The 15,796-nt window shown below is 37.7% G+C and overlaps 3 protein-coding genes across 8 annotated transcripts in view; 1 reads left to right on the plus strand and 2 right to left on the minus strand.

Annotated features, from left to right (window-relative positions):
* The window catches only part of inppl1b (inositol polyphosphate phosphatase-like 1b), a 62,370-nt gene extending 57,500 nt beyond the window's left edge, over nt 1-4,870 (minus strand). For 3 of the 4 annotated variants that reach the window (XM_073921253.1, XM_073921249.1, XM_073921254.1), the window contains exon 1: nt 1,557-1,640. The gene's annotated coding sequence lies outside the window, so the exon portion shown is untranslated. Of the gene's footprint in view, nt 1-1,556; nt 1,641-4,785 lie in introns of those variants that run through there. The other variant, XM_073921250.1, reaches the window with a different exon arrangement.
* nkrf (NFKB repressing factor) lies at nt 1,091-8,362 on the plus strand. 2 transcript variants are annotated; one of them, XM_005173259.6, is made up of 3 exons: nt 1,091-1,201; nt 2,113-2,237; nt 5,558-8,362. In XM_005173259.6, exons 2-3 carry the CDS (start codon nt 2,129-2,131, stop codon nt 7,786-7,788), a joined length of 2,340 nt encoding a protein of 779 aa, XP_005173316.2. In that variant the 5' UTR covers nt 1,091-1,201; nt 2,113-2,128; the 3' UTR covers nt 7,789-8,362. The 2 variants fall into 2 exon arrangements, with proteins under 2 accessions (XP_005173316.2, NP_001004499.3); NM_001004499.3 differs by lacking the exon at nt 1,091-1,201 and adding an exon at nt 1,616-1,928.
* Nucleotides 8,363-8,658: 296 nt separating this feature from the next.
* Nucleotides 8,659-15,624, minus strand: ube2a (ubiquitin-conjugating enzyme E2A (RAD6 homolog)). 2 transcript variants are annotated; one of them, NM_201273.1, is given in 7 exon segments: nt 8,659-9,326; nt 9,356-9,813; nt 9,906-9,994; nt 12,273-12,362; nt 14,686-14,711; nt 15,113-15,193; nt 15,413-15,580. In NM_201273.1, coding segments are annotated over 6 exon segments (459 nt in total). In that variant the 5' UTR covers nt 15,457-15,580; the 3' UTR covers nt 8,659-9,326; nt 9,356-9,684.
* Between the last annotated feature and the right edge of the window lie 172 nt (nt 15,625-15,796).

The following is a 15,796-nucleotide window of genomic DNA, read 5'->3' on the forward strand; positions in this document are numbered from 1 at the left end:
GTGTACATACATGTTTTCCCAAAATATTTATATCCTGGAAAACTGAACATTTTCTGAAAATTTTACTTTTTCTGCCGTTTTCTGCAAATATGTTTAAATATTCTACATTTTAGTATTCTTGTTAGGAATTATCATTAGGCGACGCAGTAGGTAGTGCTGTCGCCTCACAGCAAGAAGGTCGCTGGGTCGAAACTTGGCTCAGTTGGCGTTTCTGTGTGGAGTTTGCATGTTCTCCCCATTTGTGTGGGTTTCCTCCGGGTGCTCTGGTTTCCCCCACAGTCCAAAGATATGTGGTACAGGTGAATTGGGTAGGCTAAATTGTCCGTAGTGTGTGTGTGTGTGTGTGTGTGTGTGAGTGTGTGAATGAGTGTGTGTGGATGTTTCCCAGAGATGGGTTGTGGCTGGAAGGGCATCCGCTGCTTAAAAACATGCTGGATAAGTTGGCGGTTCATTCCACTGTGGCGACCCCGGATTAATAAAGGGACTAAGCCGACAAGAAAATGAATGAATGAAATTATCATTACTAATTAATTTGACTTAAAACATTGTATAATGTCATTGACAAATCCACCGAATATAACTCTAAGACTTGTCTCCAGAGCTGATATTATCAGCAATGTACTCAAAATCAAAAGATGTACACTGAAAAAAACTGATTCTACAAAATTGCAGTTTGAGTTGAATTTAATCAAATTAAATTTAGTAATGTTCAACTTAATTTATTTTTTAAATTCAACCAAAATTAATAGTTTACAACCACTCAGCTTAAAAAAAAGTAAATCCAAGGAATCATCTTTGATTATTTTTTTAGTGCATCTGTTAGCTGTCTGCTATGTACAACATAATCAAGAAACGCAAACCAAAAGTATAATTTTGTACCATTGAAAAGCCTACATAAACTGTAGAATTTGAAATAAATTGATCTAAAACTCCAATTTAAGATGAACTAACGTTACAATGTTATAACAATGTTATCAAATATGTATTGTGGATAATAATAATGTGATAAAAGACAACAGTGTGTGACACTGGTGAGTCGCCGTTCAAGCTGAACGGATAAATAAATGAGCCGTTTCCTGGTGTTAGCAGTGGATTAGCTTTAGCCCTGTCAGATTGCTTGTGCGTCCGAATCATTTGGACCTCAATCCGCAGCGACTTTACACATTCAAGGACAACAAAACCGAGCTTATGTACGACAAAGGTAAGCTTATACTTCAGTTTTGATATGTATACGTAACGTTATACACCGCCATAGCATCCGTGTAAATGAAAATAAATAACCAGTGAATAGCAGTGAAATCAAATACACTGCGTCACGTAAAGACTATTGGCTAGCGAATTTATGGAATTACACTTATAGAACGGTGTAGGGGTTAATTTAAAGATATATTATATAAAACAACTTGGTTTTGTGTGAGAAATGTCATGAAAGTTTTGCAGACGGACAGTTACGAAATCTGCTATGATGTCAGATGACCGGACGATAGTTATTAGATCATATTTACGTCATGCAAATCAATCTATGATTATCTATATAATTAATACATATTAATTACATTATTTAATATGCATCAGCAAGCTGTCTTATATTCAGAATCAGCTCTCCATTGAGCGCATTGGGTGCTTTCCCAGCATGCACTGTGCTAGCTAGTAGCTACGTTGTTTCCGGTTAGCTTCTCGCTACTGTCGACCACCGGGATGCTCAGACCTCATTCACCGGACCAGTTTGTTTCTAGCAAACCCGCTGGTTTTCGCCGCTGGACGTGTAATGTCGATGACTTCCGTCAGCAGTTCGAAAGTGACAAGCATTGGTCTGCTAGACGTCAGTTCATATTGAAACACATTGAGCAGTACGAGCACGAAAATGGGCTTGATAAGCTGCTGGCCCTGTCGATGGTGTGGGTTAACCATGTTTTCCTGGGATGCAGGTAGGAATTGAAATTGAATGTAAAGTTTGAGAGCATGCTCGTGTCACAAAAGTAGCGGAGAGGTTAATTTTATGTCGTGTTTTCGGTTATATAATGTGGCGCCATACAGATCACCTTGAATTCAATGTTATGCTCATGGTTCTCGTTGGTCAATGCTATGGCGTTTCTTTCTTTCTTTGGGCAGGTATGGCTCTCAACTGATGGACAAGGTGCTTGAGATGGCAGAAGGGATTGATCTTGGCGAAATGCCCTCATATGAACTAGTCCCAAACGCTGAAGCCAAAAAGAGACCGTGTTCATCTGATGGAAGTAAGTTCACCAAGTCTAGTATTTACAAACGACATGTAACACTGAACCTAACTTGGGCTAGGTGTTGTGTGATTTAAACAAAAGCTCAGCTCAGTGTGTTTGGCTGAATTGTAAGATACGGTGTATATGTCAGTATTTTAACAAAAACTAAACAAAAACCAAGAAAACATGTTTAATTTACATTCTGCCTAATGTCAGATGAAACGATGCATAGCAAAGGCTTTGAAGACAATGTTACCACATAGTTTATGCTCATACCTGTCAACATTGGGATGTGGAAATAAGAGATATGCCCACCATAATAAGGGATTTAATTAGATTTTTTCGTTTGATCACATTAAATAACAGAGGTGTCACTTTAGAAATCCACACATCTAAGTTAGGAAAGCAGTCAAATGCCTTCATTATATTAATGAATAATGAAGGTGTTTGACTGCTTTCCTAACTTTTTATGCTCATTTAAGACAAAATTAGTTGTGTTTGAATAAAAAAAAAACACCAAGATCGACATCTTTAGATGTTATTATTAATTACGTGTATATGTCTGTTAAAACACACACCCAAAAGCCAGACTTTCGCTCCATTTTTTTTTTCATTTTTATATTTATTTCAAAGCATTTTCATGCCTAAACAAGGCGAAAGCACAGAACAGGCTCACTTTTAAGAGCAAGGGGTGATCCCTGATGGTTTGGCGGTATGGGTTGCGTATAGGGAGGCTCGGCTCTTTAATGTTTCTTGCCACCCTTCAGAGAAACACTGAAAATACGGGAGAAAAAGGAAAAATCCCTTTACGGGATGATGACGGGATAGAACTGTAAAATACGGGAGAATCCCGGGAAAAACGGGAGGGTTGACAGATATGTTTATGCTACTTATTATTAGGGTTGCATGATTTCGGTTAAAATGAGAATCACAAATTTTTTCTTCTTGAAATTAAGTTCACAATTTTCTCATGATTCAGTCGATGTAAAATAAAGGTTAATATGAGTTGGCTATTATTCTTGTCATACCTAAACACATGGTACAATAATAATATTAGACCTATGTGTAGGTCTACTGTTGGTTAAAATGCTATACTTTGCATAGACTTTGAATGGTGAACTTGAATAGACTTTAATGTAGGTCCCGGTTGTTAATGCACAGTAAAGTGATGACATCAAAATGCAGCTATTCAGTATTCTGAGGTAGAATTATTATAATTGATACATGTGCTTGTCATTCACAACATTATTAGACCATTTTCTTCACTGGTAAAGGGAAACATTTGTCATTATCAGATTCCCTCCTGCATTATATTCAACATTATATAGGCTAGAGTAGGTTTACTGACCCAGTAAACATTTATATTCATACACAACCCTTTGTGCTTTATACTTTATAAATACATTATGTGACAGTTTTAACACCATTTGGTGGTGTCAATGTCACTAAGTAATATCTATAAAACAATATCAAGACTTGTGTGACTTGTGCCTTTACTCTTCTCTCTGAACTTGAACATATAATTGGCTAAATTGTAGAGATGCTGGATTAAGATTGTGTGTTGGATAAAATCGAGATTGTGATTTTTTTGGAGTAATTGTGCAGCCCCACTTATGTTAAACAAGGTTCAAATTAAACAAGATTCATTGTAACATGATAATTTTATTTATTTGCTTTAGAAAACGTTTCATCATAAAATATCTACTATATGTCTACTAGATATATAGTAACATTCTAAAATAGACCAACATTTTGTATTTTTTTTTGTTGTCTGATATTTATATAATAGTTTACTTTTGCAAAACAACAGCCAATTTTAATGTATCAGTTTCAAGCCCGAAACAACTTCATGTTCATACAGTATGTGTGCAAGTGACACGCAGTCCATGTTGATTTTGTGCTTTAGTATTAGTCCATATTTTTTCAGATTTATGCCAGTTATGTATTTTTAGTTTTTTACCAATTTCTTAAAATTCAGAAATGTTCATCAGAAATGTTAAACATTCCATATTTATTATGTGTTTACATTTTCTTTTGGACAAATTAATCTAAAATATATATATTTTTAAATTCATTTTCAGCATGGGGTCTGTTTGACCCTAAGAGACCTAAACAGTGATTTTTACTTTACTTTTTTCAGGCCTTTAAACAACAGTCAAGTCTAGTTTTTTGTATGTTTTAAGATAGCGAAGGAATTTTAGGAGAAGTTAGACAGATTCATGCCACTGAGATAAAGAGAACATGAATATAAAAATTGGAAATGTGGGCCAATTAAAGGTTAAATGTATTACAATTCTTGTAATCACTTTTTTTTTTACTTGACTCTTGCTTGAAAACAATTCCGCAAAAACTATTGCTGCATCCCAATTTGCTCTAAAAGTATGTAGTTTTTTTTTTTTTCTTTGCGAACGAAAAATATATAATTTTGAGTGTGTAACAGAAGAGTATGCATATGCAAGCTTTGGGACAAACTACTTCCTCATTAACAGATCGTTGTGTTGCTTATTTATAACCACTTTCAATAATCCACACATCATCCACATTTCTGTCATATTTAATTTCCTACCTTATTGGAGAAGCAGCAGCAGCAGGATAATCGGCCACTCGCAAGTCTTTCATGCAGAGAAATTTCCTCAGGTCTTTGGACAATTCTGCATTCAGATGTTAAAGTCCAAACACATTGATTTAAGTTATATGGTATTGTCGGTGCAGATGAAATATAACACAGAAAATGCCATTTTAAATATTTCCCAGTGGGTTAGATATAAATTAACAGTCATACAAACAGCTTTACCGAAGCCTCTCTTCTTGATGCTTGGTCTCGTGCATCCACCATCTGTTTAGAACAGCCTATTCTCTTTGACCCGATTGCATTTTTAAAGTTTGTATTGTATTCTATTGCTTTTATTGTGTATTATTTTATTAAAGTATTATTCCAAATAGCCTATTGATTAAATTACATAACATTTTACAGAGTTGTATTCTGTTTTGTTGACATACTGTTTGCTGGAATGTTTAAAAATAATCTGTGTGAATTAATTGTTTCAAATTGTAGTTATGTAATTTTTTCTTTAAAAAGCAAGATAAAATAGTGAAAACACATTTTGACTATTTAATTGATGCAATGGTAAAAAACATGATCAAATAAATCAGGGGAAAAAGACTTGGGTTCACTTATGTGCTTTTTGCCTATGGTGCACCATGAAGTCTTAATTTACCAGTGCTGGTAACAGTTGTGTATCGATATAAACGACCATTTTGGTTTATCCGTTTGTTGTTTGTAACATTCTGTATTTCTATCATCTCTGTATATAAACATATTATCCATATGATTTCAGGTGAGGAACCCATGAGCAAAATGCCTGTGTCAAAATTCACTTGCAGACCTAGATTTGAGCCTGTACACTTTGTGAGTGGCGAGAGCAGCGGCAGTGGAAATGGAAGAACTGATGAAAAAGAAAATGAGAAGACTAGAAGGAGGGATGAGGTGACTGATGCAAGACAAAAGGAACCAGATCATCAAGCATATAATGGCAACCGTGGCCGCACGCCCCCCTCAAGCTCTCTTGACAAGGGCAGGTATGGGTATGATTCTTGGCCTGAGCACAGAAGCAAGGATGTGCCCTCGGGTGGCACAAGTGGGCTTGGTTATAGCAGCAGTGGGTCCACCTCAAACTTCATGGGCAAAGTGCAGCAGGAGTACACCGCTAAATATGAGGCCCATAATTCCAGGCAGTCTGATTCAGTCTTACAAGCAGGCAGATCTGATGGAAGTGGACGGTCTGGAACCTACGAGAGTGGACGGCGTGGATTGGGATTTGGACATCAAGAAAGGCCAACCTCCAGCAAGGCATTCAGCAGGGCATACGATGGTCCAAGCAGAGGAGGTACAGGCCTGCTCCCTACACCCTCACTGCCAGCTTCTGTCCCCACAGCCGCAGTTGAAGAAAAACAGAGGCTGATAGTCAGAGTAGCATCAGCCGTTGCCGTCACCCTCAGAGATCCGGCATTCGTGGGTGGACCTGAAGGTCCAAACTACAATTTCATACTTAGCCGCAGCATTCAGGCCTGCAAGACGAACCCAGAGTACATCTATGTCAATTTAAGAGATATCCCACCTGCTGACCTTCCTAAAAACAGAAAGGTACCATGTGATGGATATGCGTGTGAACTGAGGTGTCAGAGTGTATACCTTGCTACAGGTTACTCTGGGAGTAAAAACGGTGCTAGAGACCGAGCTTCAGAACAGGCAATCAAGCTGTTCATGAGGCCGGTGGAAATTCGTATCTTGCGGCGAGTCTACAAGCGCAGATATGTTAATGACATGGTGGTGTGCCAGGTTAACACTCCAAACCCATCCCTCCCACCACCTCTACGCAACCCTGAGGACAGTCCACCCCCAAGTACTAAGGGCCAATATGTGCCTGACCGAAGCAAACACTGGACAGAATTCGTAATCATGGAGAACGCACATGATGCCATCTGTATTTTAAACAACTCTGCAGCTTTCAACCGCATGAAGGTAGATTACACTTTTGACCCGGTTCCCAACAGCAATTTATGGCTCTGTAATGTGTACTTGCAGGGCGAACTGGTGGCACAAGCCAGAGGGACCAAGAAAAGTGCAAAACACTCAGCGGCAGAGGAGGCAGTGAAGAAGTTGCGAATGAACCAAGCTGCTCGCCAACAAGAGCAGCAGCAGCAGCAGCAGCAGCAACAACAACAACAACAACAATTTTCTGGAGGAAACTATTTTTCAGAGGAATCCGCTGGTTGCTACTCTCAGCAAAGCAGCAGTGTGGCACAGCTCGGTGAATTGGTAATCCTTGAAAATTCAGATAATGCTATATGCATAATAAACGACACTGCTCAATTTAATAAGGTGTCGGCAGAATACAAATTCACAGTTCTGGCAGACCACAGCTGGCGATGTGAAGTTTACCTGGATGGTCAGTATGTGGCAACAGGGCTTGGTCCCAAAAAAACAGTCAAGCACATCGCGGCCGAGGAGGCGCTTGCCACGCTTCGGCGTACACAGGCTGTGGTGAAGTCCAATCTTAGGAAGGAGGGCCACGCCGATGCAATTTCCCGAGATCAAATCATGTGTCGTTCTGGTGAGGAAGCCGTTCGGCAGGAGATTAAAGAGGACAACATTGGGAACCAGCTACTCCGTAAGATGGGCTGGACAGGTGGAGGCTTGGGTAGGGAAGGAGACGGCATTGCTGAACCTATCAAAGTCAAAGAGCAGTTCACTCGAGAAGGACTCGGAATGGACATGGACAGACATGGTAGTCAGCTGACAAAGCGTGACATTGAGGACATCATTCGGAATTACGCAAGTTCGGAACGCCAAGACGATCTGCGCTTCTCCACCGAGCTTAACAACGAAGAGCGCCGACAGATTCACCAGGTGTCCCAAAGGTATGGGCTGCGCAGCAAATCGTACGGACAGGGTCGACAACGCTTTTTAGTGGTTAGCCGAAGAGTTCAGAAGGAACAGCTGATTGGTCAGCTCTTGCAGGAAGGACAGGTTGGACGATATGAACTGGTGAAACCTCAGCCTTTATAAACTCAGGCTTCTGATAAGCCCACACATAAAAGCAAACAGTTTTATTTGTTTTCAAAGAGCTCAAAGTATTTTTTAAAAGATGTAAAGTGGACAGAAGCCTGAAAAGCCTGTCAATGTCTACAAACATGTACCCTTTTCTCCCGTTACCATTGTGTATTTTCATGTTTTGTCCAAATTTGCTGTAGGTTAGCTCAAGGCCATATGAAGACCGCAAATCTAACTAGCCTGTCAAATCATATATATATCCTGTGGATGATATTTATTGACCTGGATATTAGTAAAGGGGCTTTACGGCAGCATGTGCTCCTGTCTGAAATGACATTCCATTTTCTCCACTTGTTTTCACAATGGACAGTTCTTTCATCTTCTGTAAGAGCAACACTTGAAATATAAAAACAACACTGAATTACTAAACATATTTTGTCGTTGTTGGTTGTAAGGTTTAATATTTCTCCAACTTAAATTTTCAATTTTACTGTTTAGAAAATGCCAGAGCAGGAATCCCTGAGGTTGTTTGCTCTTGTGAATACTGTTAACCAACTTGTTTCGACACATTAAATATCATCTGGTCATAGTCCATTTTCAAGTTTATTTAATGGAATGCAAATGCTTATTTTTGTTCTAGGGCAGGGGTGTCCAAACTCAGTCCTGGAGGGCCAGTGTCCTGCATAGTTTAGTTTCAACCCCAATCAGTTGAAACTCAATCAGTTCCACACCTGTACTTGCTAAACAAGCTCTTACTAGGCTTTCTAGAAATACCTGTGAAGGAGTTGAGGCAAGTTGGAGCTAAAATTTGCAGGACACCAGCTCTCCAGGACTCAGTTTGGCATCCCGTTCTACAGCGAAGGGGGAAAAAAAAAACACACTACAGAAGTTATTTTTCTGTTTATTTACAAGAAGTGAGAAAATGTACAGTTTCTTACATGGGATACTAGTGCAAGTCCGACACTCTTGTTAAATTGGAAAAATGAAAATTTGAATTAGCTAAAATGGACTCTGCATGACAGCATCACATCAAAAACGGTTGGAGGAGCGATTCAAAGTCAGAAATCAAACGGCACTTTAATGGAACTTAAGAAAACGAGCGAGAAAACCATGCAACTTGGGTGCAACAGACACAAAATAGTGAATACAGAAAGAAAGAAAAAAACACTCAATCGTGCCAATTTGTAACGTTCTGCACTGGCTTTTGTGGAACACACAGATCACTGTGTACTTTGTCAATTACTGCTAACAACCCAGCACACAGTGTCAATAGGCAACACCTTAAACGACACTACAGACTGCTGCGTTAAAAGAACGAACCACTTGCACTTCATAAAAAAAAGGACCATTCCCAACATTTGACGCAATACAATTCTCAAATCGGTTTTAAAAGATCAGGTCTTCCAAGTGTAGAGCTTTTAATTTCCAAGCTTTCCGTTCAAGACAATACATCAACCAGCTTAAATGTTCGATTCATTGTGACAGCTGCAGAGATGCAACAAAACCAGTCTTCAAACTTAAATTCATACTGAAAACAGCAGCGAGCAGCCAACGAATATGTGAATATATTCGTGAATATACGATGTGAATATATCCAAAACAAAATCAGTGTAGGAGCAATTTATAAAACCAAAGTAATAAGAAACGAGGGCAGGCCAAATAAAAGCAAGTAACCCCGGCCACAATGTTTTGTTAAATTAGGGTTTATCCTCTTCCAGGATAAGGTTCTGCATGAAGAGGGAGACCACAACACAACAGCACTCTAATCTTGCAACAGCTACAGAACAGACAATTCTACCAATAAGTGGAGAATGATTCAAAACATGATGTGTTTTATTTTATTCTTTGCAAGGTGGTTTTCCTCTCGTTGGCTGAGGCGGACTATTGTTCATATGTGAACTGTAAGGTGGGTCAACAGTCACGCCAGCTCTGTTCCACAATGGCCGACACACGTTTCTCATACTCCCTCTTGTTTTCCTGATACAGCTGAGCTGCCTGGCTGTTGGCAGGGCTGTTTGGGTTCGGCTCATCCAGTAAAGACTGTGACAAGTGAAAAGCATGTTAACAAGCTGAATAATGGCCTTGTTTCTTGTATGGTATCATCAAAACGTATTCCTGTATTGAGTGTATACCTGTATTGAGGTTAATATTGAGGAAACGTCATATGTTGGACTCCAGCGATTTTGAAGAATGTCCAAACATATACTACCATCTGCATAGACTAAAGGAATAAAAGGAAGACGATTACATTTGAAGTCTTTATACACACACCGTTTGTGCATTTAAAACAGTTATAATTATTAAAATAAGATTGTGATCACCCTACACATTTAGGAATAGGCAGATAATACATTTAAATTCAAATAAGGTGTTTCCTTGTTATTTACAAGCTACAAATTTCAATTAAATTTAATAGTCTTTAATGGTTCTCATGATTTTTCCACTTTTTTTTAAATTTTAACAAAAAAAAAATCAATTCAAGTCAAATAAAACAAAGAACAGAAGAAACAGGTCACCAGAGATGTCACTTACAGCGTTTACCCCTCTTCTTCAGAAATAAATGTAGGAGTATAAAGAGCAAGACCAGCAGCAGAAAATATAATTCGACCAATTATGATTGAATTTATCCATTTTGTGTTTAAGAGAAAGATTCATTTTTTCCATATCAAATATATCGTTTAACAATCACTTTCTTGGTAGGTAGATTCTCATCCAGCCATTTCCTAGTTGCTTTTTTACTAGCAACCAATACTACTTTTGCACTGTTCAAATGTACTACCCTTGCAATATGTTTGAGATAAAAAAAAACATCCACTGAATTGAACTGCTGTATATATATAAAATATATATATATTTAATTTTTTTGGCATAAATCTTAAAAATCCACCTCAGTCCTGATCAAAACTACTAAATGTTTATACATGTGAATGATTAGGAATAACACTGGCTTTGATGAATTGTTAGATTTTCATTTTTTCTCCCTAATTTACTGTTGGTTGCCGTTTTTGCTCCATTGAATTCCATTATAACCACATTTGAGGGTGCATAAATACACAGTTTTTGATTTTCTCAGACACATCAAGGTAGGTGCGTAAGGGTCACTTTCGCACTTACAGACACACACTTTAATGTGCTGTACTCCATATAAAATCCAGAAACGAAGCTTTTTTTTGCACAGAAGTATCTAATGGGTTAATGATGCCAACTGATGATCAACAGTAAAAATGACAAATTCAACCTCTTTCCAACAGGGAAAACCACCAACAATCAAAAATGCAGGATTATATGATATCGTGGTTGTGTAATCAAAGAAATGTGGTTATAATGGAAGTCAATAGGGCAAAAACAGCCAACAATAGTAAAGTAGGGAGAACAAATGAAAAAAATTATGGTTATGCGTGCCTCGCGTTTTTACTGGCTGCTGCGCCTTGTGTTTTTGCCTGAATAACACAATATTCCAAAAACTCGAGGCGCACTGCACTGCCTTTTTGTTGACAAGAAAAAAAGGAGCGCGGTGCGTTTTTTGTCGCAAGGCAACGACTGAATAAGATTGGTATTTTGCGAGAGTGTTGCTGTTGATATTAATATAACTTTTATATCTAACAGTATTGTGATATTCAAGATTTGTAAAGTGATACAGCTCCATATAACTCAGAACAGCAACCACAAGTCTCCCCTTCCATCTTCAAAAGTCTTCCTTCTTGTCTTGACAACATAAACACTGCAGGCACCTCAATAAAAACCCCGCCTCTGCTTTCATTTATTTGGAGAATGAAACAGACACGACTGACGTAACGTGCTTTTTCTGCTCAGAGTTGACTTTTTTTCAACCGCATGCGCACAGCGCACAAGGGCAAAAATACGAATATGTGCAGGGCGCATAAGCAGCACACAAAAGAATTGCAGACGTTAGTAAACCATTCAAAAAAGGCACCTCACAAGGCATAAAGTGCGTTTGGCGTGATCGGCCCCTTAATTGGCGAACAAATATGATTTTTTTTAAATCCCAGTAAATTTATTGTTCTTTATTTTATATTGATGAACATTTTTCATTTAATTGTTTGCATTTTAGGGGAATTCATAGTACAAAATTATATTTAGTTAGTATTTATTAATTACCTGTTTTAAGTGTAGGACTCTTATCAAATTCTTTTGATTTTACGTTGCATTCACATACATGCATATAGTCTTAAAGACACTTGACAAATTATGGATATATTACAAATAAAAAAGGTACCATTTGAAACACACACAAAATATGTATTTCCCTGAATATTTTACTCTGAAACTGCATTAAAATTAAGGCCAAAACCTAAATAAGATCTTACTAGATTAAGTTTCCAGATCTAAAGAAAGTGTAAGTTTGACTTTTAACCATCTTAAATCATGTCCTTCAATGTAAAAAACTTTACGATCAAAAATAGAGGAGCTCCAGAGATTTAAATGTCTAAAGTGCAAGTATTTTACAAATATAAAAATCACTTTGATTGTAAACTTACCATTAGGATGAAACATTTTGGAGACAAACCGAACTGTAGGAGGTTTGTTAGGATATTCTTCTGTAAATTCTATTGTGAGTTTGAAAGTTCCTATCACAAACAGGAAAAGAACATGAGATAAAACCATCTGTCACTTGTTGACAAAAAAAGCATGGCACATATACCTCTATACACAATTACAAACAGTAAAAGTCAAGAGAATTTGCCACACATTCAAATCCAGTGTAATTTGCATTGGGGTATATTATAGAGGTAAAGTTGGTTTTATATTTGGATATTCAGACATTCTTCTTAATAATATAATTCCAGGAAAGTTTTCTTTGCAAATTCTAAATAGGGAAATCATATTAGCAGCAAATGACAATCAAACTACAACAAATTAGTTATTAACAAATTGACATGTTCACAGTCAATTAGATAGTGTTAATGCTGTTTACAAGTCATAATTGCATGCTAAATCTGATCGAATATTCAAAGTACCATGGTAAACAATATAGAGGCCGCTAAATGAACGCAAGTGCGAATATAAAACCAACTTTACCTCTATGGGTATATTAATGTTTAAAGCAATGGGGTCAGTAAGACTGAATGAACTGCATTAAAAAAACTTACAAATATTATTTTCATGTTCTAAATCCTCACTAGAGGGATCATGTTTTGTGTATTTTTGACCTCACTTTAAAATACACAGTTTTTAAAGTAATTGTGCATTCAATACTTGGAAATAAACACTCACTGACACAACTCTGGAATGTTTTGCATAATAAAATAACTGTTGAAATAACTGTTTTCCGGATGTGCTCTAAAAACAATACTGTGCGTTCTGGTTAAAAATTAAAGGGTCACGAAACAGCAAAACAATGTTTTGAGCTGTTGACAGTCGTTTATGTTTCCCACACTGCTAAAAACTCTATTAGGAGACATTTTTCACTAAAAAGTGAAAATTGCTTGTTTTTGCATTATTTCGAGCAAATTCGTACTTCCTGTTTGAAACAAATTTTTGAAGCTGCGTCATGGCCATGAGATCTTAGCGTGTATATCAGCATGTAGACTGGACGTCTATACCTGGGAGTGCCTTATTACGTCTCTGAGTGTGCTGCATTCATTCATGAGTAAGACTTGGTTCGCACCATCAGAGCGCTCTATTGTGTATGCTAGCGAATTCATCAATATGCATGATAGCTTTGAAGACTGTTTTTATGTGAAACAGTGTTGAGACGGCAGAGAGACGACACGTTGTGTTGCTAAAACAAATGGGAAAAGAAGAATTGTTTAGAGATATGGGTCGTCAGTGTTGCTTTTATAATGTGCTGCAAAGAAGGTTTTGTTTTCATTTTCCAGCTAGGAGTACGCAACTGGACTCATGTGTGGATTATAGTGCATACAACATGCGGCAGAAATATGTTTGTACGAAACATTCTTTTTACTCAAGAGCTTTTCGCATCTGGAAATTGTGAAATCCAGATTTGCTGCTTGTCTCCTTTTAAAAAAGAAGCAGCTCAAGTATGTGTTGATTGTCCTGTCTCTACATATTTGGTAAGTGTGTGCGATCAGTGCCCTTTCTTTGTTCATTCAGATGGCCAAGTTATAGTTCGTATTGTCAGCAGTACTTTTTCAGTGTTTAAAGACAAACCTTAGTTAAAATGATTTCTAAGTTACTTAGTTTACAGAACGTTAATGTCACAACAATATTATGGCCTAGAAGATCTGCTGTAAATGCTGCTCTCTTCGAGTGAAAACATGTAAACACTGCAAGCTAATTATTACCGACCCTCGTGTTGAATTTTCGCCACATTTTGTAACAGGAAAGTCTACACACACATTTCTGACCTACCGAGTGCATCTGAATTACAGAGAAATGCAGAGGTTTTTTTCTCTTATACGACATGCGGTATCAAACATTTCACTGTCATTAAACACAGTTACTGTCTTTCTCCCCTGCACCTGTGTGTTTGTTTTTCCTCCGTGAAAATCAGCTCGTGCCGAAATGGAAACTCACATTTTTATTAAAATCCTTTGCTCTTTTCCCTCCCCCGACACTCCCACCTAAACACAGCAAGACACACCCACTTTCCTGACTTTTTCCAAACTAGAGGTGTGAAAACACCCTGCTGAAACGGTGTTTAATGGCTCTTTAAAAAAGAATAATAACTTCATAACAAATGACATGTTCAGACAAAGAAATAATGAAACATGGCAAAAAATGTATGCTTTTTTAAATAAATAAAGCAAAGCCTTTCAGAAAACACTTAATTAGATTTGCGAACATACACGGGTATGTATTTTGTATTTTTGCTCAAATAAATGCTGCACTGTGAGCAACATATTTGACTACTCAAGAATATTCCAAAAATCTTACCAACCCCAAACTTTCACATTAACACTGATAAAAATCTTTGTTTTGTTGACTTACCATCTTCAAAAGGTGTTCCTTCAGGCCTGTAGGTAGAAAAATGGGTCAACATGTCAGGTTACACACAACACTTGGCATGACAGCAAGAAACAAAGCCAAAATCACCGGCCGACGTGCAAGAGAGCTGCGCATTACAGTAATCCAAAAATAACAAGGCACAATAGTCTACGGAAATGACATTATAACCATTTCCTTCAGCACAACACTACACAACACAGCTTTATTCAGGACAGCGTCACTTCAAGATCAAATAACCAGCACCTCTTATGGAGGAACACTGGCCATCTGGCCTATTTAAAACCGCTTATATTACCGCTAACAAGCTGGACGTCAGCTAACAGACCTCCAATAGGCTGAGATAAACAAATATATCAATGTGGTGGGTTTAATTTTTACAGTTGTCAAATAGAAAGGAAATGACACCAACCCAAAAATGACAGCGTTCCAGACCATGATGTTGTTTTCTGATGGAGCTCCGCTAACTCCGGCTGGAGGATCCTCTTGGAGACTAACGTTAAAAAGAAAGAAAAAAAATAATTAGAGTACATTTATATGATATACATTACACCTATATAACGACGAGGTTAAATATGACATCCAGATATAAACAGTAAAGATATACTTATAGTTCTAAATATCTTCCGTGAGGGGAAAAAGTCGCCATGTTAAAGGCAAAGAGCAGCCGGTGTTCATAAAGCAACCGAGGCCCTTTAGCATTTTCTCTTACCGTTTAAAATCCCTCATCAAACGCCGTCTTGCTGGGGTTGACATGGCTTACTTGGAGAACCGAGACGTAAACATAAGGTTTCGACGTTGTTTCTTTGAATAAAGTTTAGTTATTTGGGTTCAGGAGACGTGGATTCTGTTAAATATCGTTGTTAGCCGTTCGCTCTCTTGGATCCTCCTGCCTGTTTTCTCCAAGCCCGTCTCTCGGGGACTGGATCATACCAACATAACATGGGGGTGTACACATGGAGGTGTACGTTTCATGAAACAAAATTGAGCTTTCTTTTTCACACATGTAAACATATTCTTGCTTTAAATTTCATTAAACTTGTGACAGAAATTAAGCATCGTTTTTTCAAAAACTTTGTTTGAACATTACGCATAA

This window comes from Danio rerio, chromosome 14 (genome assembly GCF_049306965.1).
Source record: "Danio rerio strain Tuebingen ecotype United States chromosome 14, GRCz12tu, whole genome shotgun sequence".
Classification (NCBI taxonomy): domain Eukaryota; kingdom Metazoa; phylum Chordata; class Actinopteri; order Cypriniformes; family Danionidae; genus Danio; species Danio rerio.

Bases quoted from the DNA above. Each gene is read 5' to 3' on its own strand.
- ube2a (XM_009291145.4), bottom strand. From the start codon at position 15,456: ATGTCAACCCCAGCAAGACGGCGTTTGATGAGGGATTTTAAACG. The intron at 15,194-15,412 runs GTAAGAGAAAAT...TTTTAACGTTAG, and splicing joins TTGATGAGGGATTTTAAACG to TCTCCAAGAGGATCCTCCAG. The intron at 12,363-14,685 runs GTAAGTCAACAA...TGTTTGTGATAG, and splicing joins AGGAACACCTTTTGAAGATG to GAACTTTCAAACTCACAATA.
- nkrf (NM_001004499.3), top strand. From the start codon at position 1,699: ATGCTCAGACCTCATTCACCGGACCAGTTTGTTTCTAGCAAACCCGCT. The intron at 1,929-2,112 runs GTAGGAATTGAA...TTCTTTGGGCAG, and splicing joins CATGTTTTCCTGGGATGCAG to GTATGGCTCTCAACTGATGG. The intron at 2,238-5,557 runs GTAAGTTCACCA...ATATGATTTCAG, and splicing joins ACCGTGTTCATCTGATGGAA to GTGAGGAACCCATGAGCAAA.